The sequence below is a fragment of the Rhineura floridana genome, chromosome 2 (assembly GCF_030035675.1).
Source record: "Rhineura floridana isolate rRhiFlo1 chromosome 2, rRhiFlo1.hap2, whole genome shotgun sequence".
NCBI classification, from domain to species: Eukaryota; Metazoa; Chordata; class Lepidosauria; order Squamata; family Rhineuridae; genus Rhineura; species Rhineura floridana.
This window is the reverse complement of record NC_084481.1, coordinates 186,335,182-186,357,441: the sequence shown is the minus strand read 5'-3', so window position 1 is coordinate 186,357,441 and position 22,260 is coordinate 186,335,182. Positions and strand designations below refer to the sequence as shown.

General features: G+C 43.5%; 1 protein-coding gene across 5 annotated transcripts in view; it reads right to left on the bottom strand.

The window, feature by feature from the left end:
- PRORP (protein only RNase P catalytic subunit) overlaps positions 1-22,260 on the bottom strand; it is a 96,541-nt gene that overhangs the window by 5,921 nt on the left and 68,360 nt on the right. For 4 of the 5 annotated variants that reach the window (XM_061611641.1, XM_061611643.1, XM_061611640.1 and 1 more), the window contains one exon: positions 232-380. In XM_061611641.1, coding sequence (XP_061467625.1) covers positions 232-380 — 149 coding nt within the window. Of the gene's footprint in view, positions 1-231; positions 381-22,260 lie in introns of those variants that run through there. The other variant, XR_009760715.1, reaches the window with a different exon arrangement.

Sequence of the window (22,260 nt, the reverse complement as noted above, 5' to 3'; positions counted from 1 at the left end):
AATAGTAACAATGAAAGACCTGCATTCATTTTACATTACACTGGGAGAAAGGACTGAAAGTATTGCAGAGAAGTTCAAAATCAAGAAATACAGTAAATCAAGACTGTACTGTTTTGCATTAACTACATAAAGAGATCAAACAGTGTGTCCGCTTGTCAAAGGGTCTGAAGCTGCAGCCTGAATCTAGTGTAAATATCTCTGAAGATGGTATTGTTAAAAATCAGAACATACATGTTTTCAGTAAAAAAGAAGTCTGCTTTCTTCTGCACAGCAACCATATTATTTCTGTCCCACTGACGAGATGTTTTCAGCATGTGTTTACGTCCCAGTACAAGCAACCGCAGATTCTGCTGTGCTAGGTAGTTGACAACATCCAACAGCTATTGGAAGGAAGAAAAAAGAAGCAAACATTCAGAGAACCAGAATTTGGAACAGTTAACACATAAACTAGCTCCTAATACGAGGACCATGTCTTGTACCCTTGTATTTCTAGCTTAAGGCATCTTTGATCTCTATGGACATGTCTGAATCTCGGAATTACTGCAGGCCATCGTTGAGGTTAAAATTAATTTTAACAAATAACCCCTTAGTACAGGGATGGGGAACCTCTGTCCCAAGGGCCAAATGTAGCCCTCCAGGCCTCTCTATCTGACCTTCAGGACTTCCTCTTGGCTGCATAACCTCCCAAGCCGCACCCCTCGCAAGCCCTGCTTTACACCCTCTTTTGAGTGTTTTTACCTGGCTGGAATGTGTCCTTGAACTCTGATGTACTTAGGAACATAAGAACATAAGAAGAGCCTGCTGGATCAGGCCAGTGGCCCATCTAGTCCAGCATCCTGTTCTCACAGTGGCCAACCAGGTGCCTGGGGGAAGCCCGCAAGCAGGACCCAAGTGCAAGAACACTCTCCCCTCCTGAGGCTTCCGGCAACTGGTTTTCAGAAGCATGCTGCCTCTGACTAGGGTGGCAGAGCACAGCCATCATGGCTAGTAGCCATTGATAGCCCTGTCCTCCATGAATTTGTCTAATCTTCTTTTAAAGCCATCCAAGCTGGTGGCCATTACTGCATCTTGTGGGAGCAAATTCCATAGTTTAACTATGCGCTGAGTAAAGAAGTACTTCCTTTTGTCTGTCCTGAATCTTCCAACATTCAGCTTCTTTGAATGTCCACGAGTTCTAGTATTACCAGAGAGGGAGAACTTTTCTCTATCCATTTTCTCAATGCCATGCATAATTTTATACACTTCTATCATGTCTCCTCTCACCCGCCTTTTCTCTAAACTAAAAAGCCCCAAATGCTGCAACCTTTCCTCGTAAGGGAGTCGCTCCATCCCCTTGATCATTTTGGTTGCCCTCTTCTGAACCTTTTCCAACTCTATAATATCCTTTTTGAGATGAGGCGACCAGAACTGTACACAGTATTCCAAATGCGGCCGCACCATAGATTTATACAACGGCATTATGATATCGGCTGTTTTATTTTCAATACCTTTCCTAATTATCCCTAGCATGGAATTTGCCTTTTTTACAGCTGCCACACACTGGGTCGACATTTTCATCGTGCTGTCCACTACAACCCCAAGGTCTCTCTCCTGGTCGGTCACCGCCAGTTCAGACCCCATGAGCGTATATGTGAAATTAAGATTTTTTGATCCAATATGCATAATTTTACACTTGTTTATATTGAATTGCATTTGCCATTTTTCTGCCCATTCACTCAGTTTGGAGAGGTCTTTTTGGAGCTCTTCGCAATCCCTTTTTGTTTTAACAACCCTGAACAATTTAGTGTCGTCAGCAAACTTGGCCACTTCACTGCTCACTCCTAATTCTAGGTCATTAATGAACAAGTTGAAAAGTACAGGTCCCAATACCGATCCTTGAGTGACTCCACTTTCTACAGCCCTCCATTGGGAGAACTGTCCATTTATTCCTACTCTCTGCTTTCTGCTTCTTAACCAATTCCTTATCCACAAGAAGACCTCTCCTCTTATTCCATGACTGCTAAGCTTCCTCAGAAGTCTTTGGTGAGGTACCTTGTCAAACGCTTTTTGAAAGTGTACTATGTCCACTGGATCACCTCTATCTATATGCTTGTTGACACTCTCAAAGAATTCTAATAGGTTACTGAGACAGGACTTTCCCTTGCAGAAGCCATGCTGGCTCTGCTTCAGCAAGGCTAGTTCTTCTATGTGCTTAGTTAATCTAGCTTTAATAATACTTTCTACCAGTTTTCCAGGGACAGAAGTTAAGCTAACTGGCCTGTAATTTCCGGGATCCCCCCCGGATCCCTTTTTGAATATTGGCGTTACATTTGCCACTTTTCAGTCCTCAGGCACGGAGGAGGACCCGAGGGACAAGTTACATATTTTAGTTAGCAGATCAGCAATTTCACCTTTGAGTTCTTTGAGAACTCTCGGGTGGATGCCATCCGGGCCCGGTGATTTGTCAGTTTTTATATTGTCCATTAAACCTAGAACTTCCTCTCTCATTACCACTATTTGTCTCAGTTCCTCAGAATCCCTTCCTGCAAATGTTAGTTCAGGTTCAGGGATCTGCCCTATATCTTCCACTGTGAAGACAGATGCAAAGAATTCATTCAGCTTCTCTGCAATCTCCTTATCGTTCTTTAGTACACCTTTGACTCCCTTATCATCCAAGGGTCAAATCGCCTCCCTAGATGGTCTCCTGCTTTGAATGTATTTATAGAATTTTTTTTGTTGTTTTTTATGTTCTTAGCAATGTGCTCCTCAAATTCTTTTTTAGCATCCCTCATTGTCTTCTTGCATTTCTTTTGCCAGAGTTTGTGTTCTTTTTTATTTTCTTCATTTGGACAATACTTCCATTTTCTGAAGGAAGACTTTTTGCCTCTAAGAGCTTCCTTGACTTTGCTCGTTAACCATGCTGGTATCTTCTTGGCCCTGGCGGTACCTTTTCTGATCTGCGGTATGCACTCCAGTTGAGCTTCTAATATAGTGTTTTTAAACAACTTCCAAGCATTTTCGAGTGATGTGACCCTCTGGACTTTGTTTTTCAGCTTTCTTTTTACCAATCCCCTCATTTTTGTGAAGTTTCCTCTTTTGAAGTCAAATGTGACCATGTTGGATTTTCTAGGCAATTAGCCATTTACATGTATGTTTAATTTAATAGCACTATGGTCACTGCTCCCAATCGGTTCAACAACACTTACATCTCGCACCAGGTCCCGGTCCCCACTGAGGATTAAGTTCAGGGTTGCCGTCCCTCTGGTCGGTTCCATGACCAACTGGTCTAGGGCATAGTCATTTAGAATATCTAGAAATTTTGAGGTTTTTTTCATGACTGGAACACATATGCGGCCAGTCTATGTTTGGGTAGTTGAAGTCACCCATTACTACCACATTTCCTAGTTTGGATGCTTCCTCAATTTCATATCTCATCTCAAGGTCTCCCTGAGCATTTTGATCAGGGGGACGATAGATCGTTCCCAGTATTAAATCCCTCCTGAGGCATGGTATCACCACCCACAATGATTCTGTGGAGGAGTCCGCCTCTTTTGGCATTTCGAACTTGCTGGATTCAATGCCTTCTTTCACGTATAGAGCGACTCCACCACCAATACGTCCTTCCAATATAGTTTATATCCAGGGATAACCGTATCCCACTGGTTTTCTCCATTCCACCAGGTCTCCGTTATGCTCACTATATCAATGCTCTTCTCTAAGACCAAGCACTCCAGTTCTCCCATCTTGGTTCGGAGGCTCCTAGCATTAGCGTACAGGCACTTGTAAGCAGTGTCTCTCTTCAAGCGTCTTTGGCACTTGTGGTTTGGCCTGTGGTAATTTTGCCCTTCTGAATTTATATCTTGTGCCCCTGCTTTCACAATGCCTACTTCTAGGCCTACCCCTTTTAAAATTTCATCATTTCTTTGGTCTTTATCCCAGGGGGGAGGTTTATTCCGAACTGGACCTTTCTCAGCTCCTGTCGGGTTTGCCCCCTCAGTCAGTTTAAAAGCTGCTCTGCCACCTTTTGAATTTTAAGTGTCAGCAGTCTGGTTCCATTCTGGTTCAAGTGGAGCCCGTCCCTTTTGTACAGGCCCGGCTTGTCCCAAAATGTTCCCCTGTGCCTAACAAATCCAAACCCTTCCACCCGACACCATTGTCTCATCCACGCATAGAGACTGCAAAGCTGTGCCTGGCTGGCTGGTCCTGCGCGTGGAACCAGTAGCATTTCAGAGAAAGCCACCTTGGAGGTCCTGGCTTTCAGCATCCTACCTAGCAACCTAAATTTTGCTTCCAGGACCTCACGGCTGCATTTCCCCATGTCATTGGTGCCAACGTGCACCACGACCACTGACTCCTCCCCAGAACTGTCTACCAAACTATCAAAACGAAGGGCGATATCCGCACCTTCGCACCAGGCAGACAAATCACCTTGCGGTCTGCACGCCCATCACACACCCCACTGTCTATGTTCCTAATGATCGGATCACCCACTACAAGGATCCCTCCACCCCCCGGAGATATATCCTCGGCACGAGAGGATAGCTGCTCATCCCCCAAGGAATGGGTCCCTTCTAAGGGATCGTTTCCGTCTCCCTCAGCTGGATGCTCTCCTTCCCTGAGACCATCGTTCTCCATGATAGCAGAAGAGCTATCATCCTTGGAGTGGGACACAGTTATAACGTCCTTGAAGGCCTCCTCCACACACCTCTCTGCCTCTCTCAGCTTTTCCAGGTCAGCCACCTTGGCCTCAAGGAAATGAAGTCGTTCCCGGAGAGCCAGGAGCTCATTGCACTGAGAGCACACCCACGACTTCTGTCCAACAGGCAGATAGTCGTACATGGTGCAGGCAGTGCAAAACACTGGAAAGCCCCTACACCCCTGCTGGCTTCTTACCTGCATAGTTTTGTTTAAGGTTTATTACATTAATGGGTTGGCAACTGCGGTTTAGTTGCGGTCAGGGAACAGATGGGCAGAGTGGGGGGCCCTGGCCTCCTCACCCTGCTGCCGAACTCGCTCTGCTGCTGAACTCGCCTTGACGCTTTGTCAGCTGGGGCCTTGATGCTTTGTCAGCTGGGGCCTTGACGCTTTGTCAGCTGGGGCCTTGACGCTTCGTCAGCTGGGGCCTTGACGCTTCGTCAGCTGGGGCTCCCTCTAGCTCGTGGAGCAGGCTCCCTCGCTAGGGTGCTCTGAATTTATCTTGCAGGTGTGGATGGAAGATAGAGAGGGCTGTGTGAGCGTGTATAGAAATTAGCCTATTGTACAAAGGTAAAATTTACATTTTTTGTCCTGCCCACTTTTACCTTTGAGCTCACACACCACTGCCATGTGGCCCTCTGAAAGTTGTCCAGAAGGGAATGTGGCCCCTGAGCTGAAAAAAGTTGCCCACCCTGTGTTAGCAGAATATAGGCTGAATATTCAAAAAAATCAATGTTGGTATCCACATTTCTCCCGTCACTTGCCACTGCAGTTCAACTCCCACCCTCTCATATTTTTGGCTGCTCATTTCCTTTACAATCCTACCATGATCCAGCCTCAACATCCTAGGAGGAAGAAGAGGGAGAAGGACTGCACTGAAATGTAGGGCTGATTAGGAGTTGGCTGGTGGTGAAGCACAATAGGAAGCCGAGGATATAATAGGAAGGTGAGGGTAGGAAGTTGAATCACAGCAAGGATGGGTACAAAGCCTGGGCCAGCTCAGCTTTCCACCACAGGCAGGGCAAGGTTGACCCGTCATGGAATAAGAGTACACCCCAGAACCACCCAAGATGTCACAGAGCATTCTGGAGCACACCTACAACCTGGGAAACCAGCTGTGCAAGAAGCATCACAAACACACAGACTTAGACATTGCTTCTGGCATAACTGGAGTCCCTTGAATTGTGTTACTTCAGGCAGTTGCCTACCTTCCCCTTCCTATTATAGCTTGGATGGTGAAGCAGGCCTTGCACAAAGCAAGAATACTGTTTGGAAAAACCTAGCATGGCCCTGCTTCAGCTTCAGGGAACAGTCAAGAGCTTGGGTACCAATGGAAAAGAACTGCAACCACTGTGGAGTACCTGAAAACAATCCTGCAGAATTGCAAAAAGCTATTTAGGCAGCATCCAACTAACTTGTTCCATCAGCACAAGGATTACTGCAAGCACAAATGAACTTCCCTCCCCTCTTCTCCCTCTGTGGGTCACCTAAATCTGTTTAAGGAGTTACCTCCAATCCTTTGGAGCAATTTGGGGAAGGTGTGGGGCTCGGAGCCCTCTGTACTCAGACGAATAGGATATACTGGTTTTTTTTGTTTTGTTTTAGGACATTTGAATACCTACTTCTAACTGCTGCTCTTTCTAATAGATGAATGCATCTAATTTTAGGTTTGGATATTACTGTGGTGGTCTATATATAGCTACAAGGAGATTTCCTGTCTGGTTATACTACTCCCACATATTAACTGCTTCATAGAAAAGGAGCACATGAGAGAAACCACTTTCTTTTAGTCATAAAGAAAACTGAATATAGTTCAAAAGATTATAAAATGGTTACAATGAATAAACTAGAGAACAAACGTTTCTTGCTTTAAATGCATACATACTTCCCCTTACAATCATCAAGTAATAGTGTTAATTATTCTCAAAAGGTAAAAATCTACACTTTTTAGATGTCCAGTCTACCACAGGTTTCTGATTACCTCTGGCATGATCTAGCAGGGCTCTTCTTATATTAAGATAAGGTCCCAAGTGGTACTCTGCTCAAATCCTTTAAAAAGACTACTTCTAGATCTTTAAGTAACATTTAAAAGCCTAGAATAAAAGATAAAGAATTTCACTGTGTTATGTTTCTTTACATTCATCAGAATACGCCTGAAGGCATCTACCCACTTCTAGCTGTATCTTCAAAGGACTGAGTCAAAGAAAAATGTTCCTTGAAATGGCTGCGACTTGCACTGGTAAGAATGGTTAAGGACTGTTGCTACAGAATGGAAAATATTCACTGTTCAATGCAACAATCTGTTCATTAGAAACTCAAAAAAGTTCATTTTAAAATGTTGAAAACTGCTTAATTTACAAGTCTGCTTCTTTTCTACTGATAATCTCAAACTAGGGAGAAAAATATGGTAGCTGACAAATGGGACGGTGTGACTCTGAGGGAGGGTAGGTAGCAGGGCACATGGGCCAGCTAACACATAATAGATAAAAGGGCTCCTGTGCCGCCCAGGGCTCCTGCTGGGAGGAAGGGCAGGATATAAATCAAATAATAAATAAAAGGAAAGGAAAGGAAAGGAAAGGGACAAACTGATGAAAAGTACAGCATGTCACAGGAGACTGTATTTCATGAACCATGTGTGGCTAGTTCCAGAGAGCACTAGAAGGAGCCATAGTTCAATGGTAGAGCATCTGCTTTGCTTGCAGAAGGTCCAGGTCCAATCCTTGGCAGCTCTGGGTAAGGGTGGAAAAGACTTCCAGCTTGAAATCCTGGAGAGCCACTGCCAGTCAGTGCAGACAATGAGCTAGATGGACTGACTCAATATAAGGCAGCTTCCTATATACCCATGTACATCAATTGCAAGGACCCTAGGAGCGGTAGGGGAAGCACAGGGATGCTCACAGAAAGTTGCACAAAACTTTCAGTCACAGCCTACATACAGACATATTATATTATTGAGAAGATGCTGCAATTCTTTCTACCCTGGCAGGATGCTGTGTTTCCATTTTGCTACAAAGAAATTGAAAGGGCAGGTTGAACAGTTGGTATCTTTGGGGACCACTATACTTTGCCACTATACTCTTGGGCACATTTGTCTTCTTTTTTAATCTACAGGCATTTATTTTTAAAACTTGTATCCTGCATTTCTCAAAGATTTAACCAAACAGCTTACATCAAATAATAAAACATGAAAACAGAAACTTAATTGCAGGTGTAACAGAAAACAAATGTGGAGAGCCTTGTTCTTACTATGGCACTAATAACAGTGTGTACTTGTGATCATTGTAGCCAGGGCCGGTTCCAAAGGGCGGCCGGGTTGGGCACTGGTCCGAGGGCCCCGCAGCTCTAGGAGCCCTTGGGGGGCCCCTGAGGGGCCTTCCGCTCCCCTTCCGCAATCCCACGGATTGCAAGACGAGCTTCCGAGCCACCCGCCATCCCCCACGCTTCACCTACCTTTCTCTGCTGTTCGCGCAGGGTTGCCATCAATAAAGATGGCGGCCGAGGTTTCCGTAAGGGACTGAAGCCTCTGCCACCATCTTGGTTGATGGCAGCAATGCGCGCGCTGCATGCCATCAACCAAGATGGCGGCAAAGGCTTCAGCCCCTGCGCGAACAGCAGAGAAAGGTAGGTGAAGCGCTGGGGATGGGAGGTGGTTCAGAAGCTCGTCTTGCGATCCGCGGGATCGCAGAAGGGAAACAGAGGGGCCCGGGGCAGGCTAATGCCCAAGGGCCCCCGCATTCCTGGAGCCGGCCCTGATTGTAGCCCATCTGGTCAATCTCTCTCAGACATGTCAATATATCAGTAAGATCCAGGTCATGGCACACCAAACACAAATAGTCATTTAGAAAAACCAGGGGGGAAATTTGCTTTTCAGGAATAATATCAGCTTAAATCAATTGTATGATTATATTGTTGTAACCCACCCTGGGACCTTATATGAAGGACAGGCAAGAAATCTACTAAACAAATAAATAAAATAATGCAAATTTTAAACAAGAGTGGGGAGAGAAAACTCAATTGTCAATGGAAGTTCAGGCTGCTGAATTCAATAAAAATTGCTGTGAAGAAATGTTAAAAAGTGGTGCTTGTGAAAGAGGAAATGAATGAAGAAAGGAACTCAAAAAGAAAAGGTGGAACTGGCAACTTGGATGCATCTCCTGGGTGGCTGCGTAATGTCCAAGCATGTTGAAACTCTGGTGAAAATCCCCTAAAACATCCTGGCTTTATGGAAAGTCGCACCACTGCAATGATAGATATGTTGGAATTGCAAATGGCATATGTGAATTTACACTGTATGCACTGAACGTAATATGGTGTGTGCAAACTCACATGGTACTAAAAGATACTTCATGACCTTAGCTTTGCCCTAATATTAAAATAGGCTTCCCCCTGAGTTAGATGTGCAGATAATTCTTGGGTGTTTTCTCAGTCCTTGCATCCTCTCCTCCCTGTTCCTCCTTCCTCAGTGGTCATGGGGACCCTGCTGATGATCTCTTGCCCAGGGCCCTCCCAAATATTGTCAATCTTTTGGATGGAAAAGGGGTAATGAATCATTTTACTTGTTTTGCATCCTGCCCCACCTTGCCCTGAGACATTCAAGTAAGAATGTAAATACAAAACCTTTCAATTAAAATGTAATTAAAGTAACTAAAATGTCAGTTATTAAAACCATAAGCTACTAGGTTAACCCTGATTTCCTCATATTACTAACAGAAAGATCTTATCAAACCCCAAAAGATGCAAAGGCTTGGGTTCTAGGAGAATTTATAGGGAAAGGAAATTATATAGCTGTGAGATGGCTTTTGAGAACACTTTTCCACATACACCTCCATGAGATGCATGGATAGTATTTTATTTATTTTCTTTATATTTATATCTCATATTTCATCCACCACAGAACCCAAAACGACATCCAGGCACTGACCAGACCTGCTTAGGTTCAGCAAGTTGGTAGTCCCATCTGCCTTCGGACCAAACTGTTAAGAGGGTAATTTTAGTTGGTCATAAAGATCTCCTTCCATGCTGTTCTGGAGGGTCCTTCAACCTTTTGGAAAAGATTTACAGGGGGCTTAGACAAATGCCTCTGCTGGATCAAAGGCCATTATGCAAGCAGAACAGCAACACGATTTCATCTCATTTCTTCAGTTGTGACAAAGGCTGACTTTTCTCCTTGATGGTTAGTGAAACAGGCTTCTGGTCAGCACTGCAATATGGAATTCTAAGAGCACAGATGAATCATCCCAAATTGCTAATGAGTTGGTGAAGAAGATCAGTAAATGATGTCCATACCCTCTTCATGTCATACTGCCTGCAAATCATCCTGACTTCAGACTTGGCTGCATGCACCTTTATTGAACAATCCTATGCATGTTTACTCAGAAATAAATCCAGCTGTCAATGCAGCTTACTCCCAGGTAAGTTGTTGCCTTAAGTCCATTACAACACCTTCCACCCCAGTTACCACCTCATTTTGTTGAGCGTGTATGCTTCAGTGCAGCCATCTCTCTGACAAGCATACCAGTACATGTGCTTTCTAATATCTGTTTATCACATTCACACTTTACATTTTAGAAGTGTACATCTAAAAATGAAATAACAATGAAAGGGCCCTCAGAAGGAGAGAGAGAGAAATTGGGGTGTCATTGTACTGATGGCACCAAATCAGGATACTTGAAAAAGCATCTTATTATTTATTCATTTATATCCTGCCATTGCTCCCAGTAGGAACCCAGGGCAGCAAACAAAAGCACTAAAAACACTTTCGCACATCATATGGGCTGTCAGTGAGTCCAGTGAATGATAACGTTTTTGCAAGTTCATCTGATGACGGCAGAGTTCTCATTTGGGATATCAGAGAGTCTTCCCAGGGAGGTGAGGGCTATGTATGTGTGAGTGTGAATGATGGTGACCTTACTCTCTGGAGGGAATTAGTCCTGAGATGTGAAAGTTCAGAAAAATTCGGATGGCAGGAGTGGGAGAAAGAAGGGTTCCTCCCCACTATTCTCTCTCTCCGTCTCCCATCCTTTTTCTGAGTAGAGTTTTCCATTTTTCCAGTGGAAAAAAATGAACATTTTAGGAACACCGGGGGAATGTTTTCCTTTTTAGAATGCAGTGGTTTTTAAGACAAGGTTTTACTGTTCAAAATGTGCACTATGAAGAGGGTTTTTTAGTAAAACAATCTACAGGATTAGGGAGTGACTGTTCTTATGCAAACTGTAGACATAGACAATACTCAAATTCAAGATGCATTTCTGCACCTAGAAGGTGCTGTCATCTTCATGAGGGGGGTATATAGATAGAATGTTAGCTGCTTGTGAGTTGCTACATGACCTCTGGTGACTTTTAATCTAGTTTGGGGATACTTGAAGAAAGAATACAGTATCTGCTGTGCTTTTGACCTAACCCCTCTCATGTAGTTGATATTTTCAGCTCTGCTCTAAAATGACATGACACAGACACCTTGCTACAAAAAAAGCCATTTATACTTCTGAGGCTTCAAGTTTATGCAGGTTTACTTAATCGGGAGTAAGCCCGATTAAACATCTGAGTAGACATGCATAGGATTGCTCTGTAAATTTAGTAAATATGCTGAATAGTACAATTTTATATGCAATGCTTTTATTTATTAAAGTATTTGTAAGCCATACTTTCATAAAAGTACATCAAGGTGGCTTACAACATACAGAAGCATTATAAAATTAAAAACCAATAAAACATAATTAAACAATAATAAAAGCATCAACATATATATATATATTTATATACACATACACATGTAATTGTGATTAACAAAACAGAGGTTTTTATTGTAATACCAAAACATTTTGGCTTCCACCTTCATCAGCTGCTAACATACAAATGCTGTTACCAAGGTGGCAGTTATAGAGCTTTGAGGAAGGAATGTTTAAGATGCTCTATAGTGAGTTGGCATTTTGTAATTTTCTCTTGTAAAAACATTACGTACCTTGGGTTGTTGTTGTGCATATATATATGTAGCCATCAGCAGAGCTTTAACATCAATGGTAGAGTGACAAAACTGTTTTCTTATGCTTTTGTATTTTGTATTGGAATGTTATGTTATTAATTTGATATGTTAAGTTATTAATTTGATACATTTTAATTGATTGATAGCCTGTTTTATTATGACTTTAAATGGGATAATGTTTAGGTAATCAATTGCAGTTATTGTTGGATTGTTATGTCTTGAAATGATTTGAAACTATTGTTATGTTTTCGAAATGATTGTTATTGATGTAGTGATTTGCATTTTTGTGCTATTGTAAGCTACTTTGAGCATATTTATATGGAAAAGTGGGATATAAATTCAAGTAATAATAATAATAATAATAAAAACAGACTTTACAATATATTACAACAAAACAACCATTAAAAACAGCCCTCCAGCCTGGATTACTGTAATGCACTCTATGTGGGGCTGCCCTTGAGGTTGGTCCAGAAGTTGCAGCTGGTGCAAAATGCGGCGGTGAAACTTGTCACTGGGGCAGGGTATTGTCAACATGTCACCCCACTGCTGAAAGAATTGCACTGGCTGCCCATTTGTTACCGGACCAAGTTCAAGGTTCTAGTTTTGGTGTACAAAGCCCTATACAGCTTTGGACCAGGATACCTGAAAGACCATCTTTTCCCTTATATACCCACTGTGCTTATATATCAATCCACTTATATATCGATCATTGCGCCCTGCAGGTGAGGGTCTCCATAGGAAACGGACCTTTAGTGTGGCGGCACCTACCCTGTGGAATTCCCTCCACTTAAATATTAGTTGCCATCTCTGTTATCTTTTCGGCGCCTATTGAAGACCTTCCTCTTTCAACAACCCTTTTAAATTTAGACCTATCCCAGTCTGCATCTGTGTTGGAATTGCTTTTTAATATGTTCTTAAACCTTTTAAAAAATGTTTTTAATCTTAGAAGATGTTTTGAAAGCTTTTTTTAAGAAACGATTTTAAAGATGTTTTATTTTAATGTTTTTAAAGTTTGTTTTTAGGATGTTTTAAAGTTTTTAGTGCTTTAGTTTGCTGCCCTGGGCTCCTGCTGGGAGGAAGGGCGGGATATAAATCAAACAATAAATAAATAAATAAAAACATATTTACAAACATTTTTAAAAACCTTTAAAAACATCTATTTTTTTTAAAGAGGGTTAAAATATATTAAAAAGCAATTCCAACACAGACGCAGACTGGGTTGTATACCCAGTCGATCACTGCACTCTGCAGGTGAGAGCCCCCTGCAGATTACCATCTGATCAGAAGGTCTGTTCTGCATAACATAGGAAGTGGACCTTTAGTGTTGTGGCATCAACACTTTGGAATTCCCTCCCCTTAAATATTAGTCAGGTGCCATCTCTGTTATCCTTTCCACACCTATTGAAGACCTTCCTCTTTCAAGAAGTCTTAAGTTGAGACCTTATCCCTGTCTGAGTCTGTGTTGGAATTGCTTTTTAAGATGTTTTTAAAGTTGTTTTTAAGTGTATTGTTTAAGATGTTTTAAAGTGCTTTTAGTGTTTTTGTTTGCTACCCTGGGCTCCTCCTTGGAGGAAGGGTGGGATATGAATTAATTAAATTAATAATAAATCTCAGGTTTTCATAGGAAGCTTACTTTATATCAGGTCAGACCATTTGTCCATCTAGCCCAGTATTGTCTACTCTGACTAGCTATGGGTCCCCAGTCAGATGTCATTCCTATCCTGCTACCTAAGTAGTATACATTGGCGATTCCAGGTTCAGTCCCTGGCACCTTCTGCATGCAAAGCATGTGCTCTACCACCGAGCTATGGACTCTACTTCTGTGGCAGGCATGGGGAACAGGGTCATCACAACTGGGGTGCGGAGGGTGCGGCCCGCACCCGGGTGTCACCATGAGGGGGGTGACACCCAGAGCCGCCCCGCTGTTGGCTTGTCTGCGTTGTTGTGTGAAACAGCATACATTACGTTGGAGTTAAGTTGAGCAAGAAACTTCTTCAGAGCATGTTAAGAGTCTTTATTGAAAGACATTAAGGCCAGAGGCTTAAGAGTAAATACATGTAGAGATTCTTCAGTCACCCCCCTTCTGGTACATCTCTCTCCATAGCTAAACACAAAAGACAGCCTCTCAGCTCAGAGGCATAATTCAGAAGAGCGACAACACATGGACTCTGTTACAACTTTCCCAGCTGTTATCTCCCGTTACCATGACAACCTGTCTGACCTTCAAGTCTGCTCTCTCAGGCCAGACATGGCAGATAAGACTGCTTCTCAAAACACGTGCTTGTAACTTTCCAGACCTGATGAAAACATCCTTAGGCAGTACGGCCTAATGCCAACAGTCCCCCTTTTTCATCATATCTGTAAATCCATTACAACAATAACACATTTCTACAATACATCTTGCAATACATTTCAGTATATTGCATCATACATTTGCGGTTCAGTACAGTTCAGAATTACATCTCAGTACAGTTCAAAACTTTATTCACTCAAACTTTGGTTCATTCCAAGCCTTGTCACCAGTTTGCCAAATTTCTCCTCACACAAAGGCTTGGTCATTATGTCAGCCACCATGTTGTTAGTGTCACAAAATTTTAGCTTAACAAACCCCTGCTGCACACAATTGCTTACGTGAAAGTATCTGACACTAATATGTTTTGTTCTCTTGGTATGAGCTTCTGATGTGGCTATCTTAATGCAGGTCTGATTGTCTTCATATACAGTAATTGGAAATTGCATATCAATGCCTATCTCCTGCATGAGCATTGCGAACCATTGTAGCTCATTACAGGCCTGTGATAGGGCCACATACTCGGCTTCTGCACTTGATGTTGCAACCACATTTTGTTTCTTGCTGCTCCAGTCAATGCATGACCCATGCCACATCACAACTATGCCAGAGGTTGACTTACGACTGCTCAGCTCCCCTGCATGATCTGCATCCACAAAACATTCAAGACCTCCTGTCTTTGCTCCTGACAAAAGCAGACTCTTTGTCTTCGTGCCTTTCAGATAACGCACTATCCTTTTAATCCCTTGCCAGTCAGCCTCTGAAGGATGCTCTACCTTCCGGCTTAAAATACTGACTGCATTACATATGTCTGGGCGAGACACCTTCACCAAATATTGCAATTTCCCTATTATGCGCCTGTACTTCTCAGGATCTGTACAAGGCGTCTCCTGCACATTCTGTTGGAAAGCCACAACCATTGGAGTCTTCACAACATTGCATTCTGTCATGTTGCATTCTTCTATGATCTGATTTATTTTACTTTCCTGACTCAATGTTATGCTTCCGTCTTCTGCACGCACAATATCCGTGCCTAAATAGTGTGTGACAGGCCCCAAATTCTTTGTGTCCACCTGCCTGCCCAGTTGCTCATTAAATTCTTGTTCCTCTTGCTGCTCATGATAAAAATACATGATGTCATCAACGTAAACTGCACAGAACGTGGTTTTCATCCCCTGTCTCTTTATATACACACATGGATCTGCCTTGCATCTTTGGAATCCCATTCCATGCAACACTCTGTCCAATTTCTCATTCCAGCAGCATGCACTTTGCCGCAGTCCATGTATTGATTTATGCAGTTTACACACGAACCCTTCCTTTGACACAGAACCCGGAGGCAGTTCCATATATATCTCCTCTCTTAAATCACCATGTAGGAATGCCGTCCCTATATCATAGTGATTTACACTCATGTTCTGCATCGCTGCCAGCTTCAGCAGCACACGAATGGACTCATGTTTCACAACCGGGGAGAAAACAGCATCATAATCTGTCCCATGCTGCTGGGTGAATCCCTTGGCAACCAAACGTGCCCTGTACCTCTGTACTTCCCCGGAACTTGCTTTCTTCTTCTTAAACACCCATCTGCAACCTATGGCCTTTTTACCCATGGGTAACTTTACTAATGTCCATGTGCCATTCTTTTGCATGGCTTGTAATTCTTCCTGCATGGCCTGCTGCCATTTGTGCTGCTCTGCCTCAGGCATCAGCCTGATTGCTTGAAATGATGCTGGCTCTTCTAGTTCTCTGTGAACTTCCTCCATCTGGGCAGTGAATACCGACGGCATGCCTTTTACGGCTGTCTGTTTACAGCCCTGACCGTCATTCCCTTTCCGCCCCATTGAACTCAAGGCATCAGCACACTTCACACCCATGGACATTTTAAACTGTGAATCATTAAGGCTTCCCTGCAAACACACTTGATCTCCCCTCATTACAAAACATTGGTATTTGTGGAACAAAATTGAATAATTACAACTCACCAGTTTTCTAACTGATAAAATATTATGAGCCAATTCCGGAACAAACAAACAGTCTGTCATTAGTCCAAGTTTGTCAAATTTCACCAGACCTTTAGCTTTTACGGATTTCCGTGATCCATCAGCAAGTAAAACAAAGTCTTTCACTTCTTCTGAAACATAAAACAAATGTCTGTCTTTAATTAATATATGGCTTGCTCCGCTGTCGACAATAAAGTTAATTTGTTCCAAGTCTTTAGACTTCTGTTTACAAACAAAGTTCACACTTCCTTGCTTCAAGCCTCCGTCCCTGGAGTTTCGCTTGATTGCACAATCTTTACGGAGATGCCCACGGGCCCCACAGGCAAAAGAAGACTTCAGCCGCTGCTGCTCCCGCTTGTTTTCCTGTCTGCTTTCGACAGCCTGCTCCGGTTCGGCACATTTCTCCTCCTTGCTTCTGACAGCTTCCACCGGCTGGGCTCTCTGCGCCTCCTGCCTCCGCTGCCATTCCTGGGACAAATCCTGCAACGCGTCCCACGTCTGTTTAGCCGACGGCTCATCTCTCACACACATCAGTTGAGAATCCGATAGAGCCAAGATTATAAACGCCCGCGCCCTCTGGTCTCGATGCTTCCAGGCCGCGGTCGGTACCGCCGGGGTTTTTTCCTTAATCACGTCCCATAAATCCTCTGTTATCAGCAAAGCCCTCATCCTCGCCTTCTAGCTGCCAAAATTCTTTTCATTAAGTCGTTTCATCGGCAAGCCTCCCCCAGACAGGTTTACAGCCATGTTGCTCACCTCCGTCTGGTTCAATCAATCAAGCTGCCCTCTCTGGAACTCCGTCTGCCGTTCAGACCAGCAACTTACTCCGGTGTAATGCGCTGTGGAGTGGAACCACCCTCTGCTACCACTGTTGGCTTGTCTGCGTTGTTGTGTGAAACAGCATACATTACGTTGGAGTTAAGTTGAGCAAGAAACTTCTTCAGAGCATGTTAAGAGTCTTTATTGAAAGACATTAAGGCCAGAGGCTTAAGAGTAAATACATGTAGAGATTCTTCAGTCACCCCCCTTCTGGTACATCTCTCTCCATAGCTAAACACAAAAGACAGCCTCTCAGCTCAGAGGCATAATTCAGAAGAGCGACAACACATGGACTCTGTTACAACTTTCCCAGCTGTTATCTCCCGTTACCATGACAACCTGTCTGACCTTCAAGTCTGCTCTCTCAGGCCAGACATGGCAGATAAGACTGCTTCTCAAAACACATGCTTGTAACTTTCCAGACCTGATGAAAACATCCTTAGGCAGTACGGCCTAATGCCAACAAGGCTGCTCCAACTCCTCCTCGGAGGCGGGCGAGACCGGGAGCAGCATCGGCGGGGCGACGGAGGCGCGCTGGTGTTCCCAGACCTTCTCCGGCTGGGTGCCCCTCCGGCGCGCACCCTCCCAGGGGCATGGACAGGGTGGCTGGTCTCGTGTGCGCGCACACATGCGCACGCACGCAAGCCCAGCCACATTGTCCATGCCCCTGGGAGGGTGTGCACCGGAGGTCCGCACCCCCCCGCACTTCCGCTAGTGACGCCGCTGATGGGGAACCTCTGGCTTGCAGTTCCCCACCCCTGCTTTATGGTCCACATGATTACACCCAGTACACAGAGAGCAGCAACAATAGTATTGATACAGGAAGGGTCCCAGGGAAATGGCAAGAGGAAACTTATCAGCCGTTTGAAACCTTCCTGTTAAGACTGAAGGGCAATGGACTTGCTCAGCATCTTGTTCACTTAAGCAAGTACTTGCGAGGGCTATGCGTATACTACACTTAAAACAACCTCCACATGGTGTGCTGCCCCATAGGCTTCGGCCTACAGAGCAAGGTGGTTCCCTCCCGTTTTGCCACAAGTCTCTCAAAACCATCAGGCATAAGACAGAAATGGTAAAATAGTTATGGTCACCATCTCAAGTGCAGCATAATGAAAGCTAATTCTGGTAGATGGAAGGTGAGGAGACAGCCCCACCACAAACTGAGACTTTGAATTTTGGGAACAAAGATTCTCCTACTTTCAGAAGTGGGACATGTGATACAAGAGAGAAGCATAGGTGAAAGAGTGCATAGTCCTGCCTTGGGACTCACAGGGGGATGGAAATATTCACATGATTAGAACCCAGGTGCATCCATGTGCATTTGGGCATAGAAGTTCCAGGCACACAGGAAAAATCACAAGATTATGTCATCAGCGAGTAGTGACAGTGCAATCCCATATCATTGCAATCAATGGGAATTTAGCAATTTGCTTGACGGCATCAAAATTGCACCAGGTTTACTGTACAAGCAAGGAACAGCAGCCAAAATTCCCAATTTCCAGTCATGGGCTCATAATTACTGGATCACATAGTGTACAGTATGTGTCATACTTTTTAAAAGGTCAGGCTTTTTGTACAACAATCTTCCTCCTCAGGACATGGGAACATTTCTCAGATGGGAATTCCCTAAGCACTTTTGTAAGAAAGCACTGCAAATTATGACTCAGCCAAATGCCGCTCACTTGCTATAGCTTTGTCACATAAAAGGAAGTTACCTTCAGGTAAATTTACCTTTGCTGGTGTGAGAAAGAAGACTTCAGCAGTTCTGTGCCAAATAAAGGCAATATAATGATGGTGGTGGGGATATGCAAAAGTGAAAAATTTCACAAGTATGTACTTGTGCATGTATAAAATACCTACCACCTCAGTACACTGCATAGAAACAAATAAATACATTGTGCATAAGTTTGGGCTTCAAGAGAAAAATCTGAGGGATGAGCTCTGGAACACCCCACTTCATAGGAGGGTTTGTGAGATGAGGGCTCAAAAGGTATTACAAAACAAAGAAAGGTAGGTGTTGGGCAGGGCAATCCAACTCAAGGAAAGCCAGCATAAGTGATGCTGGAGCAAGAGAAGCCAGCGTATTTACACCACATCCAGTTGGCGTTCAGGAGCCTCTGGGTTGGCTGAATGCCGGCTCAGCAGTGAGCTGCACAGAGGGATCAGAAAGTAAAAACCTGCTCTCCCAAATACCGCTACCAGAGAGTAAGCCCTCTCTATTGACTTCTATTGTAATTATTTTCTTAGACCAATCTTTTTCCCGGCATATCTTTTGCCTGAAATGGGACCTGCAGGAGCACTCTGAACATGAGTTAGATGTGGCCTAAGTCACCTCACTTCAGCCCCACCCTGACACCACCACCCTGACACTACCACCCCAGAATGCCCCTTTTGGGGACTTACATCAGCTTCACTTACACCGGTCTCGGCTGAGCCCCAACTGAGGGACTTATGACGGTCTATCCCAGCTCAGCCAGGACCCAGCTGGCTCCGCTGGAGATCCGCCACATCCAACTCCCCTCAGCCTGGCATAAATACAAGTTGGATTGTGCCCTTAGGCTGTAGCAGCAAAAACAAAAGTCTGTGGCTCCTTACAGACTCTCATCTGTGAAAGCTTTATTTAAATATATATTTTATTTTATTTAAATATATATTTAAAACTTCAATAAAAAAAGTTTTAGGCCGCCCTGGGCTCCTACTAGGGGGAAGGGTAGGAAAGATGATGATGATGATTATGATGATGATGATTAATAATAATAATAATAATAATAATAATAATTGAAATTATTATTATAGAATTATAGAATATTCTCTAAAGGATAATATTTGAAACACTGGATTTTAAAAACTATTTCAAAGCCCCAGCAGCACATCATTTACAATACTCCCAAGCTTTATTACCGTAAGCCATACAGTGTGAGGTGGGGGAGGAAAAGAGAAATTTTCCTGGATTGCCTAATTTTTCCAGATTACTCTTGCTATGTGGCAAACTGCTATGGCTTAGTATTAAATAAATGTCACAACCCATAAAGCAGTGTGTCCCACGGAAATTTATTTTGCATTAATCTTGCTTCAAAGAAACAGTTTCTGCAACACCACTGACTCGAAAGAGGTGTTTAAAAAAATGCTCAAGCAGCACTCAGTTCTAAGATCCAAATACATAAACCTTTCTTTTCAGCTAAAAAACCAGGATCAACTAACCAGCTACCAGCTAGTACAAACACATATTAGAATTAATGAACGGGGCACCTCTTAGCACATTCTGAGACCAGGAATTTTTTTCAGTACCAGAACTGAACTGTGCTTAACATGCACAAGTTCACTCCTGGTTACTGCAAGTTTTCTTCATTTCAGCAGCTTAATTTGAGAAGGAAACGGGTTCTTTTGTTGTTGTTGGCAGATACTGAACAATTGGGAGTCATAAACTCTTGCTGATCTACTGTAAATTACCCAGAGATCTTCTAGTGGATCCCGATCTGCCTTCTGTCCACCCCTGGTTTAAAATACACAAGGATCAGTTACCAATTCTCAAAGTTCTGGCCTTGTAAGAACATTCCCACTCCTTGCACATCTCCTAAAAGAAGGAATTTGACTTGGAACACAAGAAGCTACCTTATAATAAGCTGATACTGATCTACCCCTGGCTGAAGATGCCAGAAATTGAATCTGGAGCCTTACCAACTTCTTCACATTCATGTCCTCTTCTCTTTAGATCTATTTATTTCAAGAGTGTATTTTCTATTTATGTTCTCTATACTTTTTCTCCCTATGTACCTAAAATGCTTAAGAAAAAGGTTATATTAGAAAAACCTAGAAGTACTATGGTGCCTCTGAACTATACACTCCCTGCTCCCAAATGTTATTTTAGTATTTATATGTTCTCTGCCAACAAGGCCTCACTTGTGATGGTGTACAACATGAATAAAATAAGAATAAAGCACTGTTTTAAAATTTTATCTATTACAGAATTCATATAAAAAAACTACAACCATGGAATTGCCAATAACATTATAGTAGTAAAAGAAACAACAGCTCTAATTATCATTAGCTAGGGCAAAATACTCAAAAGGCAGGAATTCATTAAGGATGGGAATGCAAGCAAAGCGATAGCCCTTGGGTGGGTGGAGATCTGGGAAAAGAAACGCGTGGAGAGGGGTAAGCAATCTCCACTTTCCAGTTGCTGCTTATCTGCTCTCAATTACTCTATCTCCAAATAGATTTTCAAGCTAAAAAGTGCCTTCAGGTTATCAATAACAGACAGTTGTATGCAGGGCTGGTTCTAAAGGGCGGCCAGGTTGGGCACTGGCCCAAGGGATCCTGGACCTACAGAGGGCCCTCCGCTCTCCTTCCGTGATCCGTGGAAGCAGGACAGGAGCCGCAGATCGTGGGACAAGAGCTTCAGAACAGCCCACCATCCCCCCGCTTCACTTACCTTTTTCTCAGCTGTTTTTTGCGGTTTGCCATCAATCAAGATGGCGGCCGAGGTTTCCCTAAGGGGCTGAAGCCTCTGCCGCTATCTTGGTTGATGGCACACATGCGTGCTACACGCGCACATTGCTGCCATCAACCAAGATGGTGGCAGAGGCTTCAGCCCCTTAGGGAAACCTTGGCTGCCATTTTGATTGATGACAAACTTGCACACACAGTGCGCGCAGCTGAAAAAAAAGTGGAAAGGTAGGTAAAGTGGGGGGGATGGGACGGTATGGTACGGTGGGTGGCTCAGAAGCTCCTCTCCTGCGATCCCTCCCGCGGCTGTTTCCGCAGATCACGGAAGGGGAGCAGAGGGGCCCAGGGCACGCTGGTGCCCAAGGGCCCCATCATACCTGGAGCTGGCCCTGTTTGTATATAAATATGTAGTTTCGCCCTGAGCAAAATACCTCAGTTGTCCATAGTTGAGAAAAACACTCTGGAACAATTGCCCAGGTACATCCCTTGCCTCCCTTTGTAGTTGGAAATGAGATTGTCACACCTATTTGTTTAGGGCGTTTCCAGGCTTGCCTAGCAATTGGGATAGCTGCTCCTGGGTAGTTGCAAATCAAATGTAAGACGATTCTTGCTCAGTTCTGCTTCCTGTTTACCAAACTAATGAACATTTCTATGTCAGCTTTCCAATTAAGTGGGAAAAGGAGAGAGGGCATTTACAACTAATTATTTCCAACTTCCTTGCTCCCTCCTAATCTCTGTAATGGCCAATGTGAATAAGTCATAAACCTGTTAAAAAGCTAGTTGGATGAACAACTGTTGGCAACTATGTGGCCCATTTTTGTGGAGTTTGTGTGTAAATCAGCACAGCGAAATCATCCCTACCCCCTCTGACGAGCCTCGTTTTTCAAACTGCTTTATATAAATTTAAATCTAAATAAATAAAGGGGGAAAAATAAGTAAGAGACAGAGGCGGAAACAAAAGACGATGTACCCCATCCACCTACACAAATGCAAACACACAGTTGCTCTTGTTTTCAGGTCAGTGCGTAGGAGGAGAAAAGAACACA